Below are 22,981 nucleotides of genomic sequence, written 5' to 3'. Positions count from 1 at the left end.
GCAACAGAACCCTAAGAGGAAATCAGCTGCTCATCAAGATAAGGGCTGAGGCATAAAACTGCCAGAGGGTCTCAAGGCAGGCAAAGAAGAATCATGCGGCTCATCCTGCCCGTGGGTTTGATTGCTACCACTCTTGCAATTGCTCCTGTCCGCTTTGACAGGTAAATCTTACTTCCTGTATTCCAGTCTCTGTGTGGCAAGAGAATTAAAGGTTGTTTCCTTACAGTTCACTGTTTTGTTTTTTTTTTTTTTTTCATTTGCCTTTGTAAAGGGAGAAGTTGTTCCGCGTGAAGCCCCAGGATAAAAAACAAGCAGACATCATAAAGGACTTGGCCAAAACCAATGAGGTAAGCATTTAGAGGGATATTTTATCTTTTCTTACTGTTCTCTAAAATATGCTTCTTCTTATTTTACTGTTAATGCCCACGAGACTACAAAAGACTATTGAACATAAGGGGAAAGCAGGAGCTATCTGGATAATTCAGCCAATGGCCAATATTTCATCTGTTCTGGTTTTGGTCTTGGTTTCCATGACCACCACTTCTGTTTTTCCTCCAAAAAGCTTTGCAAACACCAGTTTTTTCAGGGTAAAACTGTGAAATCAGGAGCTGTTCTTGGCCTCCTTATCAGGGCATCTTTCTCTTGCCTACTGGTGCCATTCCCTCTCCATTCTCCCCACTCCCACCCTCATCTCCTCTGGTGCCATAATTTCTCTTTGAGTGCTAACTAAAAACGTTGAGGCATTGGCAAATATCAAGATGTGACCCTCTCCAAGAGTAGGTACATTTTCAAATAAGACTTTTAAAGTTAGACCAATCCTTTAAAATCCAACAGTCTAAAATAATTTTATCATGTATTCAGCTGCTCCTAAATACGTTGTGCAAGCCACCTTACATATGTCATTTCAAATTCTCCAACAGATTCTCAATGTCAGGGTTATAATGTAACTCATTTGAAACAGAAGAGCTAAAGTACAAAGACAAAAAATTAAATGACCAAGATTACACATCAGATTTAAACCCAGAACTAGATCTGGGATTTATTCCAGTAGAACACACTCTTATCTCTACATCAAATCAATCAAAGGCTCTGCCTATTCTAACTCCCAAATGTTTCTCAGATCCACACATTGCCCTCCATTCCACTGCCACTGCCACTGCCACCTTCATGTTCACTCTACCTCTTGCAAGGACAATTTCCATAGTCCCTTAGCTAGCAATCAGGGTTCTAGTCTTGCCACCCACAAAGCCAACTCTGCATTGCAACCTGATTGCTCACTCTAAAACTTGACAATTGCATTCCTCCATTTAAGGGTCATTGCTGAGAAGCAGCCTACTATGGAAGAAGCATTCTCTTCAAAGTCAAATGCTTACATTCAAATCCAAGCTCTACACTACCTCTGTAGCCTTAGACAAGTTACTCAACATCTCTGGGTCTCCATTTCTTCTTCTATAAAATGAGGATAATAATCATACCTACTTCCTAGGGTTGCTTCAAAGACTAAATAAGCTTTTGGCAGCACTCAGAAGCAGGCCTGCTATATTAAGCATCACAGAAGTGTTTTTTGTTTGTTTTTGTTTTTGTTTTGAGACAGAGTTCCACTCTGTCACCCAGGCTGGAGTGCAGTGGTGCAATCTCTGCAGCCTCCGACTCCCAGGTTCAAGTGATTCACCTGCCTCAGCTTCCCTATTAGCTGGGATTACAGGTGCCCACCACCATCCCCAGCTAATTTTTGTGTTTTTAGTGAAGATGGCGTTTTGCCACGTCGCCCAGCTGGTCTCAAACTCCTGACCTCAAGTGATCCACCCTCCTCAGCCTCCCAAAATGCTGGCATCACAGGCATGAGCCACCGTGCCCGGTCAGAAGCATTTTCTGTTGGTATTCATATAGCATTCAAAACCTTTTATGATCGGCCAAACTACCAACCTCTTCAATATCCTGCTCATCCACCTTCTTCCGCACCCTTCAAGCCCCATAAACACCAAAATCTCACCCACCGTGGCCCTGTACACCTTTTCTCATGAGGAATATGTTTCTCTCCATTTTGACCTGGGTAAGTCCTACTTATTTCTCAAGATCCGACTCAGGCAGTGTCTCCTGCAGGAAGTCTCTTCTGTTCATCAACTCTCATGACTCAGTTTTGGCTGCTCCTTGTGCTCCTAGAACACCAGATCCTTCCTCTGGCATTGGTTAACATGTGGGAAACATGAATGTCTGACTGTGTTCCACACCAAACCTTTCGCGTCTAAAAAGTCCCTTATTAGTCTCTACAACTGTGGCACCCAGCTCTGTGCCTTGTGCTTAATAAATGAAAGTTCACTAAGCTCTAAGCTCCTGCGGCACATTACCCTGCTAGAACAGAGAAATGTCTATTTTGATAAGTTGGCTCTGCCTAACTTGCCTTTGCATCACACTATATCTCTCATATGTCCAACTCATACTGTAACTTTTTGATCAAAATAAACAAACATTGGTTGGGTCATAGCAGCCTCATATTGTCACTTGATTGACCTAGAGGTAGAGGGGGTCTCAACTAAGAAACAGCCAGGCAGACCTGGATACATGCACAAGCAGGAGTGGAAATTGAGCTTTTCCTTCACATTTCCCAGGCTGGGGACTTGTACTTCATTTAGTTTCACAATTGAGTATGATTTTGAAGAACCACAAGAACTGGAATCTTTTCAATGTTTGTTTTTGTTTCTGTTTTTGCTTTTGTTTTGTTTTTTGGGCCTTTTTGAGATGGAGTTTTGCTCTTGTTGCCCAGGCTGGAGTGCAATGGCGAGACCTCAGCTCACTGCAACCTCTGCCTCCCAGGTTCAAGCAATTCTCCTGCGTCAGCCTTCCAAGTAGCTGGAATTACAGGCATGTGCCACCACGCCTGGTTAATTTTGTGTTTTTAGTAGAAACGGGGTTTCTCCATGTTGATCAGGCTGGTCTCGAACTCCTGACCTCAGATGATCCGCACCTCAGCCTCCCAAAGTGCTGGGTGGGATTACAGTGGTGAGCCACGACGCCCAGCCTCGAAGTTATTTTGATCTGAATGCTATACTTCTGAGGTCATATACCAAATTTTTGAGCTTATCAGCTAGAGGAAGAGAAAGGAAAAAAAACTTCTGCACCTGTTAAATGTCTTCATGCCCCAGACCTCAGACCTATTTCACAATCTTCACAACACTTCCCAGTGAACTCTCATTTGCCCCATTATTTTAGGAGAGAGGACTAAAATTTAAAGAATCCTAGTAACTTGCCCAAGGACATAGTGCTAGAAAAATGACATTCCTGGGGGACTATACCGACTGTCGGATACAAGACTTTCAGGATTTCCAGAGTTTATAGGGACACCAGGTTCTGAGGACTAACTAACCAGATATTTAATTTAAATTTCCAATTACAGCCAGATTCTGTGGCTAGATGAATTGTGATTCCATTCAACCCCAAAATTGTGGAAGAAAAAAATTAACCAAAAGAGCTGCCCATCCTTTTTAACTTGATAGACCTGAAGTCCTAAAAAAAAAAAAAAAAAAAAAAAAAAAAAAGTGATCAGGCACTAGGAAGGTTTCTTTCCTCCTCCCTAATATTCAACAGTTCTTAAGTATATTTGCAAAAATCCCATAAGCTTGTTAAAAGAAGGGTCTATATCTTCGCTATGCTGAGCCCCAAATTCCTTTCACAGAGTATGAGACATGATCATTTCCTAATCAATATGTGTTGGGTAAGCAAATAAACTCTGACTAACACTGAGCTTATCTCTACAGCTTGACTTCTGGTATCCAGGTGCCACCCACCACGTAGCTGCTAATATGACGGTGGATTTCCGAGTTAGTGAGAAGGAATCCCAAGCCATCCAGTCTGCCTTGGATCAAAATAAAATGCACTATGAGTAAGTCCTTGGCAAATATTGAAATGTGTTGGATATTCAAAGCTTTGGGAGCCTTGAAGTAGAAGAAAGTATTACAATGGAACTATGTTTAATTGGGCCCCCCAAAACAAAAGCTCTTTCTGTAAGATACAGATCACAGCTACTTCCAAACACATTAGTGAGGCCTGTTTACAGAGGTGATAGAATCAAATTTGGCAGTTCAACATCTACCTTACATTTGCTCTTAGCTATAATAATAACAATTACCTATATCTACCATCTCCAAAACCAGCCCCTCGTAGGCACGGAGCTCACATGAGCAGGCATTAATGGGTTAGCCACACGCCATCACTACCGACAGGTAATCGGCCCAGAGCTCATGAGCTACTGGTACTGGTCTCCTTTTATGTATTTGAATTTTCCTGATACATAAAAGGAGACCAAAAAAACAAAAACCATTGGTATGTCAGAAATACAGCAATAAATAATTCTTTACGAAAAAAATTCTTCCTCAGAGAAAGCACAAGCAGAGCAGTCGAATAAGGTTTAAATCAAAGAGAAAAGAATCTCAAATAGCCAAAGAGGCAGAAATGAGTCATTCTGGCCCCACGGAGAAATAAGAGAAAATTTGAATATATTAAGCAGCAATCATGGGCCATGCACAGTCTGGGCCCTGGGCAGTGAACGAGAAGGGAGCCCAGCAATGAATATCATAAATCAATGCATAATTTAGAAATTAAAATGTGTCAGCCAGGCATGCTGGCTCATGCCTGTAATCCCAGCACTTTGTGAGGCCAAGGCAGGCGAATCATGAGGTCAGGAGTTAGAGACCAGCCTGGCCAATATGGTGACACCCCATCTCTACTAAAAATACAAAAATTACCCGGGCATGGGGGCATGTGCCTGTAGTTCCAGCTACTTGGGAGGCTGAGGTAGAAGAATCGCTTGAACCCAGAAGGCAGAGGTTGCAGTGAGCCGAGATAGTGCCACTGCACTCCAGCCTGGGCGTCACAGCTAGACTCCATCTCAAAAAAAACAAAGAAAAGAAAGAAAGAAAATGTGTTTTTATACTTTCAAACATTTCATAGTTTCATGTACAGAGGGGTCCAATTTTAACTTCCCCAGGCCACGTCATGCCAGGATTCCCATTTATTGAGACCCTCGTTGTCAAAACACTGCTAAACACTAGTTCACTTTTTTTGTTTTTTTTTGGAACTTGCCATTTTATACCTCTGTTACCTGACTTGGTGCTTTAACTCAAAAGGTCTGCTTCTGGCTGAGATAAAGAAAGATCCTATTGATGTCAGTGATGTTATACTGCAGAGCAGGATTTACTGCTGCTTACCATAACTTGATTGTATTTATGATATTGCTACAATATCTCAAATAAATATAAACTCTATTGAAATTTAAAAATCACATACATAGGACAAGCAAGCAAAAAACATTCTTATTCATGGCTTTAAAGGTAACAGTCTACTATTTGTGATGGCTATTGATGACTGTTTTTCAGTTTTGTTACTGTTTCAAGAAGGTTGTGGTACAAATGTAAAAGTTAACAAATTGAAAATACGTAATTCAAAATTGATACCACTTTTTCACTCTTTTAAATTAATATACTGATATAGGTTTTTCTGTGTTTTTATAAATTGCATCATTAAACTTAGACACTTCGAAAATATAACTACAAGACTGCGGAAATTTGTATTACATTATCTGTTTACATTAAGGTTCAGATAATGCATTGACTTTTTCATTTAAAAGAAATCAACCCTCTATCTTAAATAACCCCGGGTTATTGTGTCTTTTTTGGTTTTTTTTTTTTTTTTTTGAGACGGAGTCTCACTCTGTCACCCAGACTGGAGTGCAGTGGCTCAATCTCGGTTCACTGCAAGCTCCGCCTCCCGGGTTCACACCATTCTGCTGCCTCAGCCTCCCGAGTAACTGGGACTACAGGCGCCTGCTACCATGCCAGGCTAATTTTTTGTATTTTTAGTAAAGATGGGGTTTTACCATGTTAGCCAGGATGGTCTCCATCTCCTGATCTTGTGATCCGCCCACCTCAGTCTCCCGAAGTGCTGGGATTACAGGCGTGAGCCACCACGCCCAGCCTACTGTGTCTCTTGATTCACTCACTTCATTGCCAACTTCCTAGTGTATGTGCCTAAATTATTACACTCTTCACTTTACTTCAGAAATATAGACCTGGTCTGGATTCCTATGATAAACTAATTCTTACAAAGCATTCAGCCCAAGCTAAAATAAAGTAGTAGTGTGGCCAAATTTTATATAATTTGGCTTGAACAGCAAGGTAAAGAATTAGGTATTATGTTTTCCTTAATAGCCCTATAATGCAGTTATAATGTAGAAAATGTATCTAGAAAAGCTAGTTGTTTGGCATGAGCATGGATAGTGGAGTAAATCACTGTACGACACCTAGGCAGGCAGCTAGCATCCTTCCGATTTATCAAATAGCTCACATCAACCTTTTTTCTCCTTTGGTCCTCTAGGCCTCTGCTAGCCTGAAATGATTCTCATTCAACTAGATGTCTAAATCCAGATCTTCAAATTAGTGTGTTTTTCACTTTATCTTATGACAAAGGAGTTTTTTGCTATCTACATCAAGAACCAAAGTGTTAAATTACCTACAAAAATTGGTTTTATCAAATTAAAACATGAATTCTAGAAAGTGGCCCAAATCAGTCACAGTTATGGGAGAGCCACATAATTAGTTACCTCCTTCAGAAATATAAATATATATACTGATTTGTGTAGGCAAGAACTATTTAAAATCTTGTCTCCAAGTACTAATTATATAGATAATTTTATTTGCATATTAATTATATGTATTGCTTGGTGTCAGTCAGTAGCAGAAGAGTTCTAAGAACAGAAAAGAGTTCTAAGAACAGAAACATCTGGTCGGACCCAAGCACCAGGCTGAATTAAACCAAGGCTGGTTTGACACAATGATTTACTTAGACACCCTTTATTAGATAGTATATATCAACCACTATTTAGTTTAAAGTATCTGTGTGATTTTTTTTTAATTTTTAGAAAATTAAGTTAGTAAGCCAGATTTTATTTTAAAGTAACATACTTGTTTCCTTTTTTATTTATAAAATCATAAAAGTCCAAGTTCAAAAAACAAACAACATGGATATACTAACAAACCCAAACAGACTGGAGAACAAATATCAAAGGGAAAGCATGTCCATTGGACTGAGTTTGGGGCAGACACTATACTTGGATTCAGCAGTTAAAAATCCTAGTGTTTTTAACATTGTTTACATTTTAGATAGTCAATTTTTAACATTGTCTTTTCTTTGATAAAAGGTTAAAATTAGAAAATAAAGAGTTGTTAATGAAAGGTAACTCAGAAAACAGCTATTAATATAATAAGAAAACTCAAATGGTACAATTAAGTAAAATCTTACTAGGATCCATATAAGATCATGTGAGAAATGCACAAAAGATCTATGCCAAACTGACACAGTGATAATCAACACCTCATATTAATGTCTATCTGCCTAATAATAATGTTCAGTCAGATACAAATTCATATTCCATGGATATACACAGCCCTATCAAATGTTTCAATCAAATCATTCTAATGTGTCATTCATTTTTTTCTTCTGCTTCACATTTTTACATATTACTTACCTAAGAGTATAACATGCATGTTATACTAAAACATGCTACATGATGCAAATGTTGAAGTTACAATTGGTCATGTGACAAACAGGAGTGTGGAAGGTAGGAAAGCAGGTTCTGAAGCAAGGCTATCTGGGTCCAGTCCCACTGAAGCCATGCATTAGGTATTTAACATTGGCAATTTATTTAACTTTGCTTTACCTCATACCTCATCTATAAAATGGGAATAATAATGGAACCTATTTCATAGGCATTTCATGAAGATTGACTGGGATCATAAAGTTTCTGTCTGCCTAGTCCTTTACTTCTATGAATACACACACATACACTGAAACAGGAAATAACTAGAGGCTATCACCAGATGCTCCATTTTCCTCCCAGTGAATAAATGAGTAGTATTCCTCAAACCTTGGGAAATCCATGTCAATAAGTGTAGAGTTTGATGTGTGGTAACCAAATTAGGGAGTTACCAGAAGGATATTGAATCTTATAGAAACCCGAAACCATGCTTTTTGAATAGCACCATATCCTGACATAATGTGGGCATCAGGAGAATCCAGTCCCATTTATAAGGCACCCTGACAGTGACTCTGCCTTCCTGAAACATCTTTCCCCAGTGTATACACATGCATGCGCGCGCGCGCACGCACACACACACACACACACACACACACACCAGAGCCTATGATGGTCACATACATTGGCCCACAGTTCTCCAGTCCTTCTTTGCTGCTTTCTAAAAGCAGCAAAGGATGGGAGCCTTGAAACTGTCAAAGTAAAATTTATCTCATCTCTTCTCTGAACCTCTTACTTGCTCCCTGATCTTGGGACACAGACTTCCATGAGTGTTGGTTGATTGGGCCAACCATGCACCAACCTCCGAAGACTAAGGAGAGTAGAGTCTGACAGCAATACCCAAGGATTTCACTCCAGTGATGAAGGCACTATTGCACAATGGCTCACAGCTAGGGTGCTGATGTGAGACCCTCCAGGTTCAAATTCCAACTTCTGTATTTCAACAGTTGTGTCCATTTTGGAAATTGACCAAACCTTCATAAAAACAAGGGCTGATAATGGTACCCAGTTAATCATGCTGAGTGATAAAATGCAAATACAGTGCTGAGAAAGTGCCTGGCGCATAAAGAAGGTTCAGTAAACATTAACCATTTGTATTATTCAATCCCCAGTGATAATTATTTATCCTTTCACCTATATTTAGGAATTTTGTTAAACAAATTAAGCAAATTTTGGAGCACAAAATAATATTTGAGAAAAAGTAATTTGTTTTCATTTGTTTATGCCTGGCTGCTGGTTAGTGAAAAGGCTCGTGAAAATAACATCTGGCTCCAATTCTTAATTTCCAGCCTTAATTTCTAGTCCCTATCAGCAACAACCTGGCACCTTTCTGATGTTCTCATGCAGCTGCATCATTTGTGGAAAGATTGAACTTCAACTCACACTGTTTTTTGTGTGTATATATGTGTGTGTGTGTGTTTTTGATGCTGTTGTTATCACGAAAGCTAAATTGATATGTGTAAGTCTAAAAATATTCTTAGACACAAGCTTCCTGTGACTAATTAATACTGTCTTATGTTACAAATCAACCTCTGTGACCATAAAATTTCTCTTCTGCCTGGTTCCTCCACTTCTATTAATGCAGGTGGAGCAAAAGCCATGTGCCCTCTTTAGAGCTTAAAGCAATTAATTATGTCTGTAATGATCACCCAAAATATAATTTCAAATCTTCCCAGCCTTTGTGTGAGTTTCAGTGCAACATGCTCCACCTGATTCCAAAATTGCTGCCACAAGTTTATTTTCTCAGAAATCCTAGATTCATCATAAGTCAAAAGCAAAGCATACAGTGAGTTAGATATAATATACATAATGTACATAATGATGTGCTTGTCAGTGCTGCTAATAGGAATCAATATTCATGAGCAGTACTTGGTCCCATGTGCTAAATAAACTCTAATTAGGGGAATACGGCATTTGCGTTCCACATCAGAACTCAGATCAGTCAGTCAATCAGCAAGGAGAAACCAACAAGTAGAGGGGAGCTCATCAGTGTCAGTGTCATAGCTCATTATTGTAAGAAATTGAAGAAATCAAAGAGTCAAACATCTACATACCATCAAAGCCTGCTTTAAAAACGTGTTACGACTATAAAATGGTGGTCGATTTTGTGACCCAACTTCACTATTATTCTGAAGTTCAATGGGAGCCTGAGGCCACCAAGCACTCCAGTTTTACTTCATTTCATTCTCACCACAAGCCTGGTCACCGCAATTGTAAAGGTTGGAAAGCTGAGGTTCACAGGGTAACTAAGCTGCCCAAGATCACATTTAGTATTATGTAGGCGAACTGGGGTTGGAACCCAAGAAGGTCTGAACACAGGTCACTCACTGCTTCCTTATTTGATAAGATTTATGGTGATGGAAAGAGTACATGATATTGTCTCAAAGACTAGAATGAATATTAAAAAATAGACATTTTCCTGCATCCAGGACTCACTGCTAACAGCAGAAAAAAAAAAAATACACGTGCATTTCATTACCAGAAGGTGAGTAATTCCTTTATTTATATAGTCAATGAGAAATGAGATAAGCCAAATAAGAAAATTGTTCAGGCAGGTACAACTTCAAGAAATCCTTTCTTTTTAACATTTTTATTGAAACATTCCCATTATAAACGATAATTTTCCGCCCTGCAAAATAGAGTATATTGAATATGGTTTACCTTTGGGTAAATAATTATCATTATCAATATGAATTTTCATACCGTGCTATGAGACCACTAATCCATGTTTTCTAAGTCCTTCTGTCTAGGGAGATTTTTCACTTTTCTGTTTTTGTTTTTGTTTTTTTTTCTTTTTGCTGTCAGCTATCACCTACTGATAACAGTGCACTCGCTGCTTGCTTTCAGCACGTCATTTTCCCTAGATCCAATGCATTCCTTCTAGGTTAAACAAGATTTTTAGAACACTATCTAAAATAAAACAAACAAGGCTTTTTGTGAGGGTATTTGTAAATCTCCTACAGCTGTTAAATAATATTTAACATATTAAGGAATCTAATAATAGATTTTAATGCAGTCATACATCAATGGACAATAATTTGATCACATAAATTGATACTGCCATATTAATCTCAAAGTGGCATTCAACATCTTTCTTAACAGTGAAAGATAAGTTTTCCTGTAAAAAAAAAAAAAAAAAAAAGAATGCCCTCTATGGCTACTATTATTTATCATAGCTCAGAGAGTTTTCCAATGCAAAACAGCAAGGAAAAAAAGAAAGTTATGAAGAAAATTAGAAAGTATAGATACTGGCAGAAGAAATAACACAGAAAATACCCTAAAGACATAACTAAAATTCTTAAAAGTAAAAAGATAATTTTTTAATCTAATAAAATAGCTAAGTATAATCAAAGTAAATGGTTTTTTAATATATGAATACTGTAATAACCAATTCAAAAATGTAGTGAGAAAAAAAGTCACTCGCAAAACTGGCAAAAAAAAATATATATATATATAGGCAATCAAAATACATAACATTTTACTGAAGAATCAAAAAGATACAACTATATTATGATCTGTTATTAATAATAAAATTCTTATATTTATAATTTAATGTCTATCAAAAATCCCATTTTTTCTTATGATTCTAATTCCTAAAATGATTCTGATAAGATTTTTTTTTTTTTTTTTGAGACAGAGTCTCCTCTGTCACCCAGGCTGGAGTGCAGTGGTGCAATCTCAGCTCACTGCAACCTCCACTTCCTGGGTTCAAGCAATGCTTATGCCTCAGCCACCCGAGTAGCTGAGACTACAGGTGCCCGCTACCACACTTGGCTAACTTTTGTATTTTTAGTAGAGACGGGGTTTCACCATGTTGCCCAGGCTAGTCTCAAACTTCTGGCCTCATGTGATCCAACTGCCTTGGCTTCCCAAAGTGCTGGGATTACAGGTGTGAACCATCATGCCCAGCCAAGACATTTATTTAAAATAGGTGAAATTAGTCAAAATTTTTGGAAAAAAAGAATAAGATACATGATCTGGTATTAAATTTTACTGTAATTAAATATGATTTGGTTTCTACTAAGGCATAAGAAAATAGATTAATGAAGCAAATAGAAAATCCCCAGACAAAATAAATAAAATACTTTCCTATATGATGAAGATGACATTTTTAAAAAATAAATCTTGAAATGAGGCAGTTTGTATTCAAATTCCCAACTCCACCTCATACAAACTGTGAATATTTAAAACCTTCTGAGCACTAACTTCCCCATCTGTAAAGTGATAATACTGACAAGGTTAATTAAATAATGTGTATAAAGCTGTACCTGGCCTGTATTACACATATGGATATCTGAATCCAAGTGAAAACGTCAGGTAGGCAGTTGGATGTGTAAGCCTAGAGTTCAGAGGTGAGTCTATACCTGGAGATTCAAGTATGAGTGACCATCAGGTGACCATTACAGCCATTAGACTCCATAAAATGATGACATGAGATGGCTCAGAAAGAGATGAAAATAGGAAGATGAGGCCGGACGCAGTGGCTCACGCCTGTAATCCCAGCACTTCAGGAGGCTGAGGCGGGCGGATCAGCTGAGGTCAGGAGTTCGAGACCAGCCTGACCAACATGGAGAAACCCCATCTCTAGTAAAAACACAAAATTAGCCGGTGTGGTGGTGCATGCCTGTAATCCCAGCTCCTCAGGAGGCTAGAGCAGGAGAATCGCTTGAACCCGGGAGGTGGAGATGGTGGTGAGCTGAGATCACACCATTGCACTCCAGCCTGGGCAACAAGAGTGAAACTCCATCTCAAAAATAAAAGAAAAAGAGAAAGAGAAAGAAAATAGGAAGATAAGGTGTAAGCCTCTTGACCCTCAACATTAGTCTTCCAGTGACTTTTCCCATCTCTTATGTTACCCCCTCCAAATCTTGTTAGCCATTTTCTGGATACATCTCTATAGGCACATTATTTCAACACTTTGTACCTCATTTTTCTCATCTGAAGATAAGCATAATAATCTCATATGAAGATTAAGTGAATTAATAATGTATATATGGAGGTCAAAGCAGTGCCTGGCACAAGGTAAGTGCTAAGTACTTGCTTACTATTATAATTATCATTATTATTCAAGTTTCTCCCAACTCTCAAGGTGTGAAATTATAAGGTATGGTCCGTAGATGTGTGCATGAAAGTGTCTCTTGTTGCCTGTGTTTATGTGGACGTAGATGTGTGTGTGTTTCGGAGAAGGATGGGGAGTACTATAGCAGTACAATACGAGCCACATGCATAATTTTAAAATTCTAGTAGACACATTAAAAAAGTAAAAAGCAACAGGTAAAATTAACTTTAGCAATACATTTTTTAGCCCAATATATCTGAAATAGAAATATTTATTCTATACAGTATAAAACTTATTAGTGAGATAATTTATATAATTTTTATACTATCTTCAAACTCTGGTATATATTTTACACATACAGCAATCTACTCTTGGACAAGCCCCACATCACATGTCCTGTAGGCACATGGGGCTAGAGACTATCGTACTGCTCAGCACAGCTCTAGATAAATGGGGAGATCAGAAGCCAGACACATGACATGTCTAAAGGAGATAGCTAGAGGAGAATAATGAAGAAACAGAGCAAACTTGATTAAAGATACAGGAGAAGGAAGAGAAATTTTCTGCACATGAAAGATAACTGTGTTTTCCTTTCTCATGATAAAACATGTATTTTATCGTTCCCCTGTCAAACAGAATCTTGATTCATGATCTACAACAAGAGATCGAGAAACAGTTTGATGTTAAAGAAGATATCCCAGGCAGGCACAGCTATGCAAAATACAACAACTGGGAAAAGGTACAGTATAAAATGCCTGTACTTTTTTTTAAATTACCCTTAATATTTATTGTCATTTTGTTTTCTTTTATTCTAATTTCTCAAAATTGATTTTGCTGTTAAGATTGTGGCTTGGGCTGAAAAGATGATGGATAAGCATCCTGAAATGGTCTCTCGTATTAAAATTGGATCTACTGTTGAAGATAATCCACTATATGTTCTGAAGGTAAAAATAATTCAAGAACCACTAATTCTTATTATTGTTCAAAAACACGAATTTAAAAGTTACTTTGTAACACTACTGAGCTATTTTTGAGACAATATGTATTATCTCTGAAAGAATATTTAAGCTCTAGACATTCATTAAAGAATAGAAATGACAGGTGGTTTTGGTGGAACCAAGAGAGTGTCTGGATAAACATTTGTCAGAGATTGCACAGTGGACAAACGTAAACAAATATTTCATCCCACAGCTTTATTACAAGAGTCTGTGATGTCTCTGGTATAAAAAACCCTCACCCCTTAAAATGCAGTGAAACTGATGAATGAATGTCATGAAAGGAATTTAAATATCATAGCCTCATAGGACTGTAGAACAGTATGTTAGGCATTTCAACCCTGTATTGCTGGAGGGTTCCCTATAATAGAGCCAACAATTTCCATTCTGTTGCTGCTGGATTTTTGCACATCCAAAGATACTGCTCCCTGAAGCAGCTACTTAACAAGTGAGAAGCCCATCCACATCCTGAATCCCCATTCATTCATTATCTCCAATCACCCAAAACAAATCTGCGCTCTCTTCAAAATGGCAGTCATTCAAGTAACCAGTACTATTTCCCTTCCCCCCTCCAACACAACACAAGATCTTCTCCACTCCAGGGTAAATACCCCCAGTTTACAAAACCAGAAAAACAAAAGGAAATGGCAGAAACAAAAGTGACTTTATAATCAATTTCTCAGAACACAGGATGTTAGTAATAAAATAAAAACAATGGACTACAAATTTTTTTCAAAATCCTACCAGCTGCCCTGACACTAGAAAAATTTTTTGAAAAATATACATTGTAATAGATGATGAATTATGGATAGACATTTAAGGATATATCCCGTGGTCCCTTCTGAGAACAATATGTGCATACATGGTTCTTATTCAACAATAGACAGGGGAAAGAATTGCTTTGAGAATATGAATGAGTTATTGGTCAAGAAGGGATCAATGTGTGAATTTGTTCAAAACAATATCTCAAGTTTATTTTTAAATAGATTGGAAAAAAGAAAGGAAGAAGAAAGGCTATTTTTATGGATTGTGGCATTCACGCACGAGAATGGGTCTCCCCAGCATTCTGCCAGTGGTTTGTCTATCAGGTAAGTGAATCAGAAGACTCTCCCAATTCTCCTTTGACTGCCAAGTCTCCAGCACCTCACTGAGTGGCGACATCCTTTCCAAACACGCAATTCCACGTAGCTAGAAGAGCCCACACTTGGTGCTGTCAGCGAAGAAATGCTCCGAATTTTACTCATCATTACAGTTTTTATGAAATTGACACCTTCCCTTCAAACAATTCTTAAATTCAAGCTAAGAGTTTATGAAAGTCAAACTTTTCTTGGGCTATCATATGAAAGTTTATCGTATAGTCAAGTATGGAAAATCTGAAACAACCTTCACATCACCTACAAATGTAAACTTTCTTCAGTGAGCTCAAAACATAGATATTTAATTTTAATTCCTGTTTAGATAACACATTGGTCACACATGTACTTGGAATTTTCATATGTAAGTTTCCTTTCTGAGTGTCAAATAACTCACCTTTTTTTTTTTTTTTTTTTGAGACAGAGTCTCATTCTGTTACCCAGGCTGGAATGCAGTGGTGCAATCTCGGCTCACTGCAACCTCCGATTTCTGGGTTCAAGTGATTCTACTGCCTCAGCCTCCCAGGTAGTTACAGGCATGAAACTACAGGCATGCACCACCATGCCCGGCTAATTTTTGTATTTTTAATAGAGACGGGGTTTTGCCATGTTGGCCAGGCTGTTCTCAACTCCTGATCTTAAGTAATCCGCCCCCCTCGGCCTCCCAAAGTGCTGGGATAACAGGCATGAGCCACCACACCAGGCCTATAATTCACTTTTTTAAAAGGTTCATCTAGTTTATATATTCAATTTCCTTTCACTCTATTGCCAATGTATTTTGACTCCTAATCATATTTTAATTTTCTCTTTCTGTCAGCTTTTGCATATTGCACTGGTGAAATATGTATAACAATGGTTTTCTGGGCATAGATACTTTTTCTAGAAAAGAATCCACCAGGAAGTAACCTGTAGTTATTTTTGCTCTCCCAAATGAGGGCCAAGAGCTCCCCCTACTCAACACATAAAGGAATGCACATCACAGGTCTACAAAAAATCTCTTGTCTTTAGTTCAGATACACCTGGAAGGGACTTCCCAAGAGTGATGAGAGAGATTTTAGGTAGCTACAGAAAGTGCATGTGGTTAGAGAAATTTCAGTGAGATATGGAAAAAAAAAAAAAAAAGTTGTTCAATCTCTGAATTCTTGGATATTTTATTAATGCAAATTTTTTTATTTAATCCTGCTTATAACTATCTCACAAATTCTCTCCAATCTTTTCATATTCCTGTGCTTACAGACTCAATCTATATTTACGTAAAGGATGTGAGAGAATCAATTAAAAATAAGTAGTACTACAAATTTTCCATTTGGCTTCCAATCTTTCTATGAAACATATCCCTCATGCTACATTTAGAACGCTACAGGTCTCGACAATTAAATGCTCCTTTAAAGACTGTTCATTTCCATTAACGTCATTAGTCTAAATAAGTTAGGTTTTTTTTCCCCTGTAATCTACATGGATTGTTTATTTTTGTTCATTTTAAGGATAATATGTTTGAAAGCATGTGATCTTGGAAAGTGATTCAAGTTATTACTATTATAACCACAACTTTCCACATAATAGCTAAACTTCATATGAATAGCTTAATTTTTTTCTCCTCCTACAGGCAACCAAAACCTATGGGAGAAACAAAATTATGACCAAACTCTTGGACCGAATGAATTTTTACATTCTTCCTGTGTTCAATGTTGATGGATATATTTGGTCATGGACAAAGGTACTGCTTGCTCTCTACTCTCTTGTTTGCATTTAGATATTATTTACTGGCTTTAATACACATTGTTATGCATTCAGCTTAGGGTTTAGGTAACTAGTTAATGCTAATTCAGAAAATTATATTTTTTAAAATCTCAGTTTCAAATTAAGTATGATTCCTTGGTTGCGTAGGTATCCTTGAAATAACACAAAATTTTTGCTGCTGAAGCTAGTTATGTGGAAAAATGAAATAAAGTAGTAATTACAGAGGAAATGTATGATTGCATTATATGATATGGCATATCTAGCTAAGAATAAAGTCAATTAATTGATTTTAAAACAAAAACCTTTGTATTTCATCAATTTTGAATAGAATTTGAGGTAGAATCATTGTATCAAAAAAGAAATAAAAGAGAGATACAGATACCCATTTGTCTTGTCACAGTACATTTTATTATCCTGCTTTTGCTAAATAAGAACTCTCAGACAGATACTGTCACATCAAGTTATTTTCTGCAAATAATGCTCCAACAGTAAAAATTTGACCTGCATTATATCTGAATCTATATATGGTGAAAAAGCTAATGAAGTTATAATTTAAATTATGGTTAATTTCAGAACACCATTAGTCATCTTCTAATACTGAGAACTAAACAACAGTGTTGAAAATTAACTGAATTATTTCATCAAAGCCCAAGGATATAATATTAAAAACCATGATTCTGAAAATATTACAAATTATAAGAAAACAATATTTTTTTCTTTTTATAATAAAGGGCCTCAAGTTAACTAGATAGATTTCAAATAAAGTTGCAGACACCTGCAGAGAGAATTTGAAATGAACAAATTGAAAAATGCAAACTGATCTTGTGTAAACACTTACATCATTCAATCTGGCAGAACCGCATGTGGAGAAAAAATCGTTCCAAGAACCGAAACTCCAAATGCATCGGCACTGACCTCAACAGGAATTTTAATGCTTCATGGGACTGTGAGTAGCAGACTTGCTATCAAGGAAAATTGCTATAAGGAATATTTAGGCCCCAAACTTAACTAAAACACCTACTTGTTCAGTAAAAATAGTTATGCTTCGAGTGAGTGTTAACTTTTGCATCTGTAACATGAAAGACAATCATTACTACCATTGAGGGATGTTTTGCTGTGTGGAAGGAAATGAGGAGGAACAGACTGTTTATCAAACCATCTCTTACTTACTATATCTAGTTTGCTAACAATTAAGCACAATCCAAATGTACACAAATTCAGATAATCTGAATAAAGACCTCAGATTCTTTTGTTTCCTGAGGTGAGAAATGTCAGTGGTTAAAAGCAACATAGAGATAGTTTTTCAGATATTTAGTGAAAAGAGTCATCTGGAGCAAAGAAAGTGAAAAAGTGTAATGGAAATACGATAAGTAGAGGCCTGCTACATCAGACGATGCTTTAGTTGCTATACAACTATGACTTTATCACTGCATAGTTTCAAGGAGAAATTACCATTGCCCCAATTTATATATTTCTTCTGTGCCTAATTTTGTTGAAAACATCACCTGAGCTTTTAACTGTATTCTGCCATAATGAACATGATAATAGCAGCAGCTATCCCTAATTGAGAGCTTTCTGCTGAAAAAGGCTGAAGAAAGTTCTGCCCAGAGAAGGTAATTCACACCAGCCCCCAGCACACTGGAGCTGGGGTTGAATTAGAACTGGAGTCTATCTGGCTCCAAGTCGTGGGCTGCTTCTGATTTATTATTCCTGTGGCCTTGGGAAAGGACAAGGAAATAAACAAGGCTCAGAATATTCCAGTGGGCTAAGTCTGTTACAATCTGGCATGTGTGTGAAATGTTAATCTGTAGTGACTATGACACAAGGGACATTGAAGCAGCCCTGTAAACATGAGAGGCAAAAACATTTAAACCATTCTGTGAATCTATAATACATTAGAAAAGGCAGGAGCTGTATGAATGGGGAGCAGACTATGGTCTCATCCACTTATGTCTTCTGCAGCCATTCCTAATACCAATGACCCATGTGCAGATAACTATCGGGGCTCTGCACCAGAGTCCGAGAAAGAGACGAAAGCTGTCACTGATTTCATTAGAAGCCACCTGAATGAAATCAAGGCTTACATCACCTTCCATTCCTACTCCCAGATGCTATTGTTTCCCTATGGATATACGTCAAAACTGCCACCTAACCACAAGGACTTGGTACGTAGACAAAAGTTTGTGCTTAATGCATCGACACCACCATTGACTTTCAGTCTATTCTTCATTAACTAGGGTATGTTGAAAGAATTTCACATTTTAATGTCAAAGAAAAGAACTAATGAAATTTGCCTTGAAGTTAAAATCATGATCTTTAATTTTTCATTGATAAAAGTATATAGATAATAAACTCTCTTAATGTGATTCTCAGGAGGAAAAACAAGTTGGGAAGAAATGTCTATGCAAGGCACAATAGAAGCCTATTACGACACAGTTCCCTGTGGGGTTTAAGAGTTACCATGGGTCGAACGGTAAAACCATGTGTGAAAAAAGCCTAATAGAACAGCAAAGACATTCACTAGTCCTGCCCCCCAGATATCAGATTTAAGAAGATACATTGTATTTTTATCCTCCTGATAAACTTGGAAATTATATTCTTTTACTATCCAAAGAAGACTATAAATGTTTGTGAAGCTTCCTCACTATGTTATCTTTCCAAAACTATGGTCCATTAAGCACCTTTTATTAATAAAAACTGATTTGATAATGTGAGCTTAAAAAAAAAAGTCTGCATATGGGTTCCAATAAATCACAGGAAGTAACAGAGTGAATGTGTGGAGAGAGGGATAAATATTTTGAATTGCTATAGAAGAAAATAAATAAAACAGAAAAAGTTTAGTGGCCCAGATCCCATGGTGATTGGCAAATATAGCACTTCTGGTAACAGCTGTGGTCCAAATACTGCCTCATAAAATATTTTAAAATTAAAAGGTTACAATGTTCATTTTGACCTCAGTTCATTGTGTTTAGCACAACAGCATTTAATGTAAATTGGAGCAGAGATCTGAATCAGTCATTAAAATCATCTCTATATACACAACAAAGAAAACATACCAGCAATATATGGCCCATAGTCATTTATTATCCAATCTATGTGATAATCTGAGTGCATGAGTTCAATTAATGCATGCAAATGTACAGCACTGTGATTTCAATCCACTGTTAGGAAAATGACATTATGGGTTAAAAAAATGCATATCCACAAAAAAAACCACTTTGAGTAAAATGAGAGTTCTTTGCATAGCAACTAAATTGATTAAGAAAAAGAAAAATTCTCGGTTATATACATTATACATGTCATCTTTTAAAAATATTTATTTGTAAGTGCTAATATGTTAGTAACTATATTCTATTAAAATTCATTCAATCACTCTCATAACACAAAACACTAACGTGTATTAAAAAGTCATGACAAAATGCCATTCTGAAAGAGATACCCTAATTAACAACTATTTTAAAGAACGGTCAACCGCCCTTCTTCCCTTGGTATGCTGAAGTCAGATGAGTAGAGAAGATCCTGTAGCAATATGAGCCTGTTAGGGACCAAGGAATGTAAAACATGGAAGAAACTGGGAAATCATCAGAAAAGACAATTATCTGAAGCCAAAAAATATTGACAGGAAAAATAATGTATATTTTATATTTTAAAAGAAAAGAATGAGGAGAGAGAGAGAGAAAGAAAAGGAAGGGTAGAAACACAAAATGAGATATGGCATTACTGTATATAATTGACAGCATATTTAAGTCTTCATTTTTTTATTTTAATTTTTTTAGACGGAGTCTTGCTCTGTCGCCAGGCTGGAGTGCAGTGGCACGATCTCGGCTCACTACAACCTCCGACTCCTTGGTTCAAGTGATTCTCCTGCCTCAGCCTCCCGAGTAGCTGGGACTATAGGCACATGGCACCATGCCCAGCAAATTTTTTGTATTTTTAGCAGAGACAGGGTTTCACCATGCTAACCAGGGTGGTCTCAATCTCCTGACCTCATGATCCACCCACCTCGGCCTCCCCAAGTGCTGGGATTACAGCATGAGCCACTGTGCCCGGCCAAGTCTTCATAATTACCACATATATTACTGAAAATAAGTTTCTCATTTAACCATTTATTTTCTTTTGATCTTCAAATGCCAAATAACTAGTAAATTTGACTTTTTTTCATCCCTAGTAATTTACATATTTACATATATATGTATATATGGGCTTTGGTTTTGTTAAAACCAGGAACTGAATTCCGGCTTCACCAGTTGCAAGAAACCAGGAAATAGTACTGTCCACCTCATAGGGTTGTTATGAGTCTTGAAACTCAAAATCAAGGGCTAAGCACAGTGACTAACCTGTAAGACTCCATTAAAAAATTGCATACATACATAATTACATATTATTTGGTATTTACACAGTATTCTATTATTTCACTCTAACTTTCCTTTCTCTCCAGGCCAAAGTTGCAAAGATTGGCACTGATGTTCTATCAACTCGATATGAAACCCGCTACATCTATGGTCCAATAGAATCAACAATTTGTAAGTCATTCCTCTTATTTACTGAGCCCTTTCCCTTAGTTATTTTTTATAAATATTAAAGAAAATTATAGAATTTGCAATTTAGGTTAGAGCATCTGGAATTGCTAATTTAAATTCTACTTTTCACAGGATATTCTTAATTATATGTGAATCTAGATGATAGATTCTGCCCTTTTCTTGGGATAAGATTTTTCTAGAAACAAATTATACTGAACTTTTACAGGGTTACAAGGTCAACAGAAGCTATTAAGTCAAGACAGATTTACAGTTTAATTCATCTACCTTCCTGTTTCCCACCTCTACCACCAACAAGGTTGCACCCTTCCAGGAACTAATGAGAATTCACTGGAGCGAGGACAAAGAAAAAAAAAAAATTAGCTAGGCATGGTGACCTATGCCTGTAGTCCCAGCTTCTCTGGAGGCTGGGTTGGGAAGATCATTTGGGCCTGGGAGGTTGAAACTGCAGTGAGCTGTGATTGCACCACTGCACTCCAGCCTGGGCAACAGAGCAAGACCTCATCTAAAACACACACACACACAAAAAAAAGTAGTTGGAGCAGAGTCTACTTTTTTTTTTAACCATTTAACTTTAGCTGGACTCTTTCTTACTTGCCTTGTCTACATGTAAGTATGGTCTATTCCCTAGCTCCTGATAGGAAAACAGATAGAAAATCAGTTTCAGTCCCTCTGGTCATATAAAACAAGTTATTTGTCCTTCTCACTTGCTCCTTCTCGCTATGTTCAACTGAAAGCTGTATGGTAAACTAGAAAGATCACAAGACTCTAGTTCTGTCACTTTTGTTTTATATTCTCAGCATCATTTCTTACTCTTCACTATTTTTAAATTTGTGTTGTCTGTGTATTTTTAAGTTATTGACTTGGATTTCTTAGCCTTGATTTTCTTGTCTCTTATTCTATATACAAGGAATCAGTAATTTTTTTTCTGTAAAGGGCCAGATAGTAAATAGCTTTGACTTTGTGGAGGTACAGTCTCTGTTGCAGTTACTCAACTAGAGCATCATAGCTCAAAAACGGCCATAGACAATAAGTCAGCAAATGGGCATGACTGTGTGCCAATAAAACCTCATTCACAGAAACCGGAGGCTGGCTAGGATTTGCCAGCTCCCATACTTTATACTAAATAATATCTGCAAATATTTATAGAGTCTTTACAAGTTAGGCACTGTGCTTACCCTTTTGATTTTCACAATCTCAAACCTCACAATAACCCTATGAAGTGGGGAGTACTATTTCCCAGTTATTAGTAACTGGCGAAGCTGGAACTCAATTTCAGATTTTAACAAACAAAAGCCCTGATCTTGCCCACTGCACATACTGTTTGCGTGTTTGGATTTTCTATTTTCAATGAACAGCCAAAAAATCCATTTCAGTATCACTGAAGACCATTAACTCAGATCCTGGGAAGTAAGACCACTTTCTACTCTTACAGCAACTCCCACTAATCTTAGTTTGGGAATTATTTAGTAAAAACTACCTTTTCTCCAAACCAAGTTCAAGCTTCAGTTCTCAGTCTCAAAATTTATACAAAATTCCTCATGAAACTTCTCAAAAGCAAGAATTATGTTTTGGATTTCCTCTTAGACCCTATAACTTATAGTACAGTGCAGGGCATGGAACAATAGCAGAATTAGTTCCCATAAACTTGCTCAATGATAATGGTGTCCTGGCTTATTCAAAAGAAGTAAATGTGGGTTGAAATCACAACAGGATTGGACTTGATTAAGCCTGCATCACTCTCTAGACCAAATATCCAACATTTTTTAGCATTAAGACTGCCTTTTAGCTTTTAAAAATTTCATGAACAACCCTTCCACCACCAAACATACACTCATATTTTTATTACACTTTTAGAATCTGTGCATTAAAAAATATATATGTGCATATGAATCCATGGATTCCTTGCAACAATTTTACCTGGTCACTGT

At 37.2% G+C, this 22,981-nt stretch overlaps 1 protein-coding gene across 1 annotated transcript in view; it reads left to right on the top strand.

Annotated features, from left to right (window-relative positions):
• Positions 1 to 22,981, top strand: part of CPA3 (carboxypeptidase A3) — a 32,202-nt gene continuing 9,221 nt past the window's right edge. The window contains exons 1-10 of the mRNA XM_033212371.1: positions 1 to 161; positions 272 to 347; positions 3,756 to 3,880; positions 13,281 to 13,383; positions 13,487 to 13,588; positions 14,626 to 14,727; positions 16,379 to 16,489; positions 17,368 to 17,458; positions 18,475 to 18,677; positions 20,951 to 21,035. Coding sequence (XP_033068262.1) covers positions 94 to 161; positions 272 to 347; positions 3,756 to 3,880; positions 13,281 to 13,383; positions 13,487 to 13,588; positions 14,626 to 14,727; positions 16,379 to 16,489; positions 17,368 to 17,458; positions 18,475 to 18,677; positions 20,951 to 21,035 — 1,066 coding nt within the window. The 5' untranslated portion in view covers positions 1 to 93. The remainder of the gene's footprint in view (positions 162 to 271; positions 348 to 3,755; positions 3,881 to 13,280; positions 13,384 to 13,486; positions 13,589 to 14,625; positions 14,728 to 16,378; positions 16,490 to 17,367; positions 17,459 to 18,474; positions 18,678 to 20,950; positions 21,036 to 22,981) is intronic.

Source organism: Trachypithecus francoisi, unplaced genomic scaffold (assembly GCF_009764315.1).
Source record: "Trachypithecus francoisi isolate TF-2019V2 unplaced genomic scaffold, Tfra_2.0 Lachesis_group0, whole genome shotgun sequence".
NCBI classification, from domain to species: Eukaryota; Metazoa; Chordata; class Mammalia; order Primates; family Cercopithecidae; genus Trachypithecus; species Trachypithecus francoisi.
Note: the sequence above shows the minus strand (reverse complement) of the source record. Positions and strands in the feature narration are given on the sequence as shown.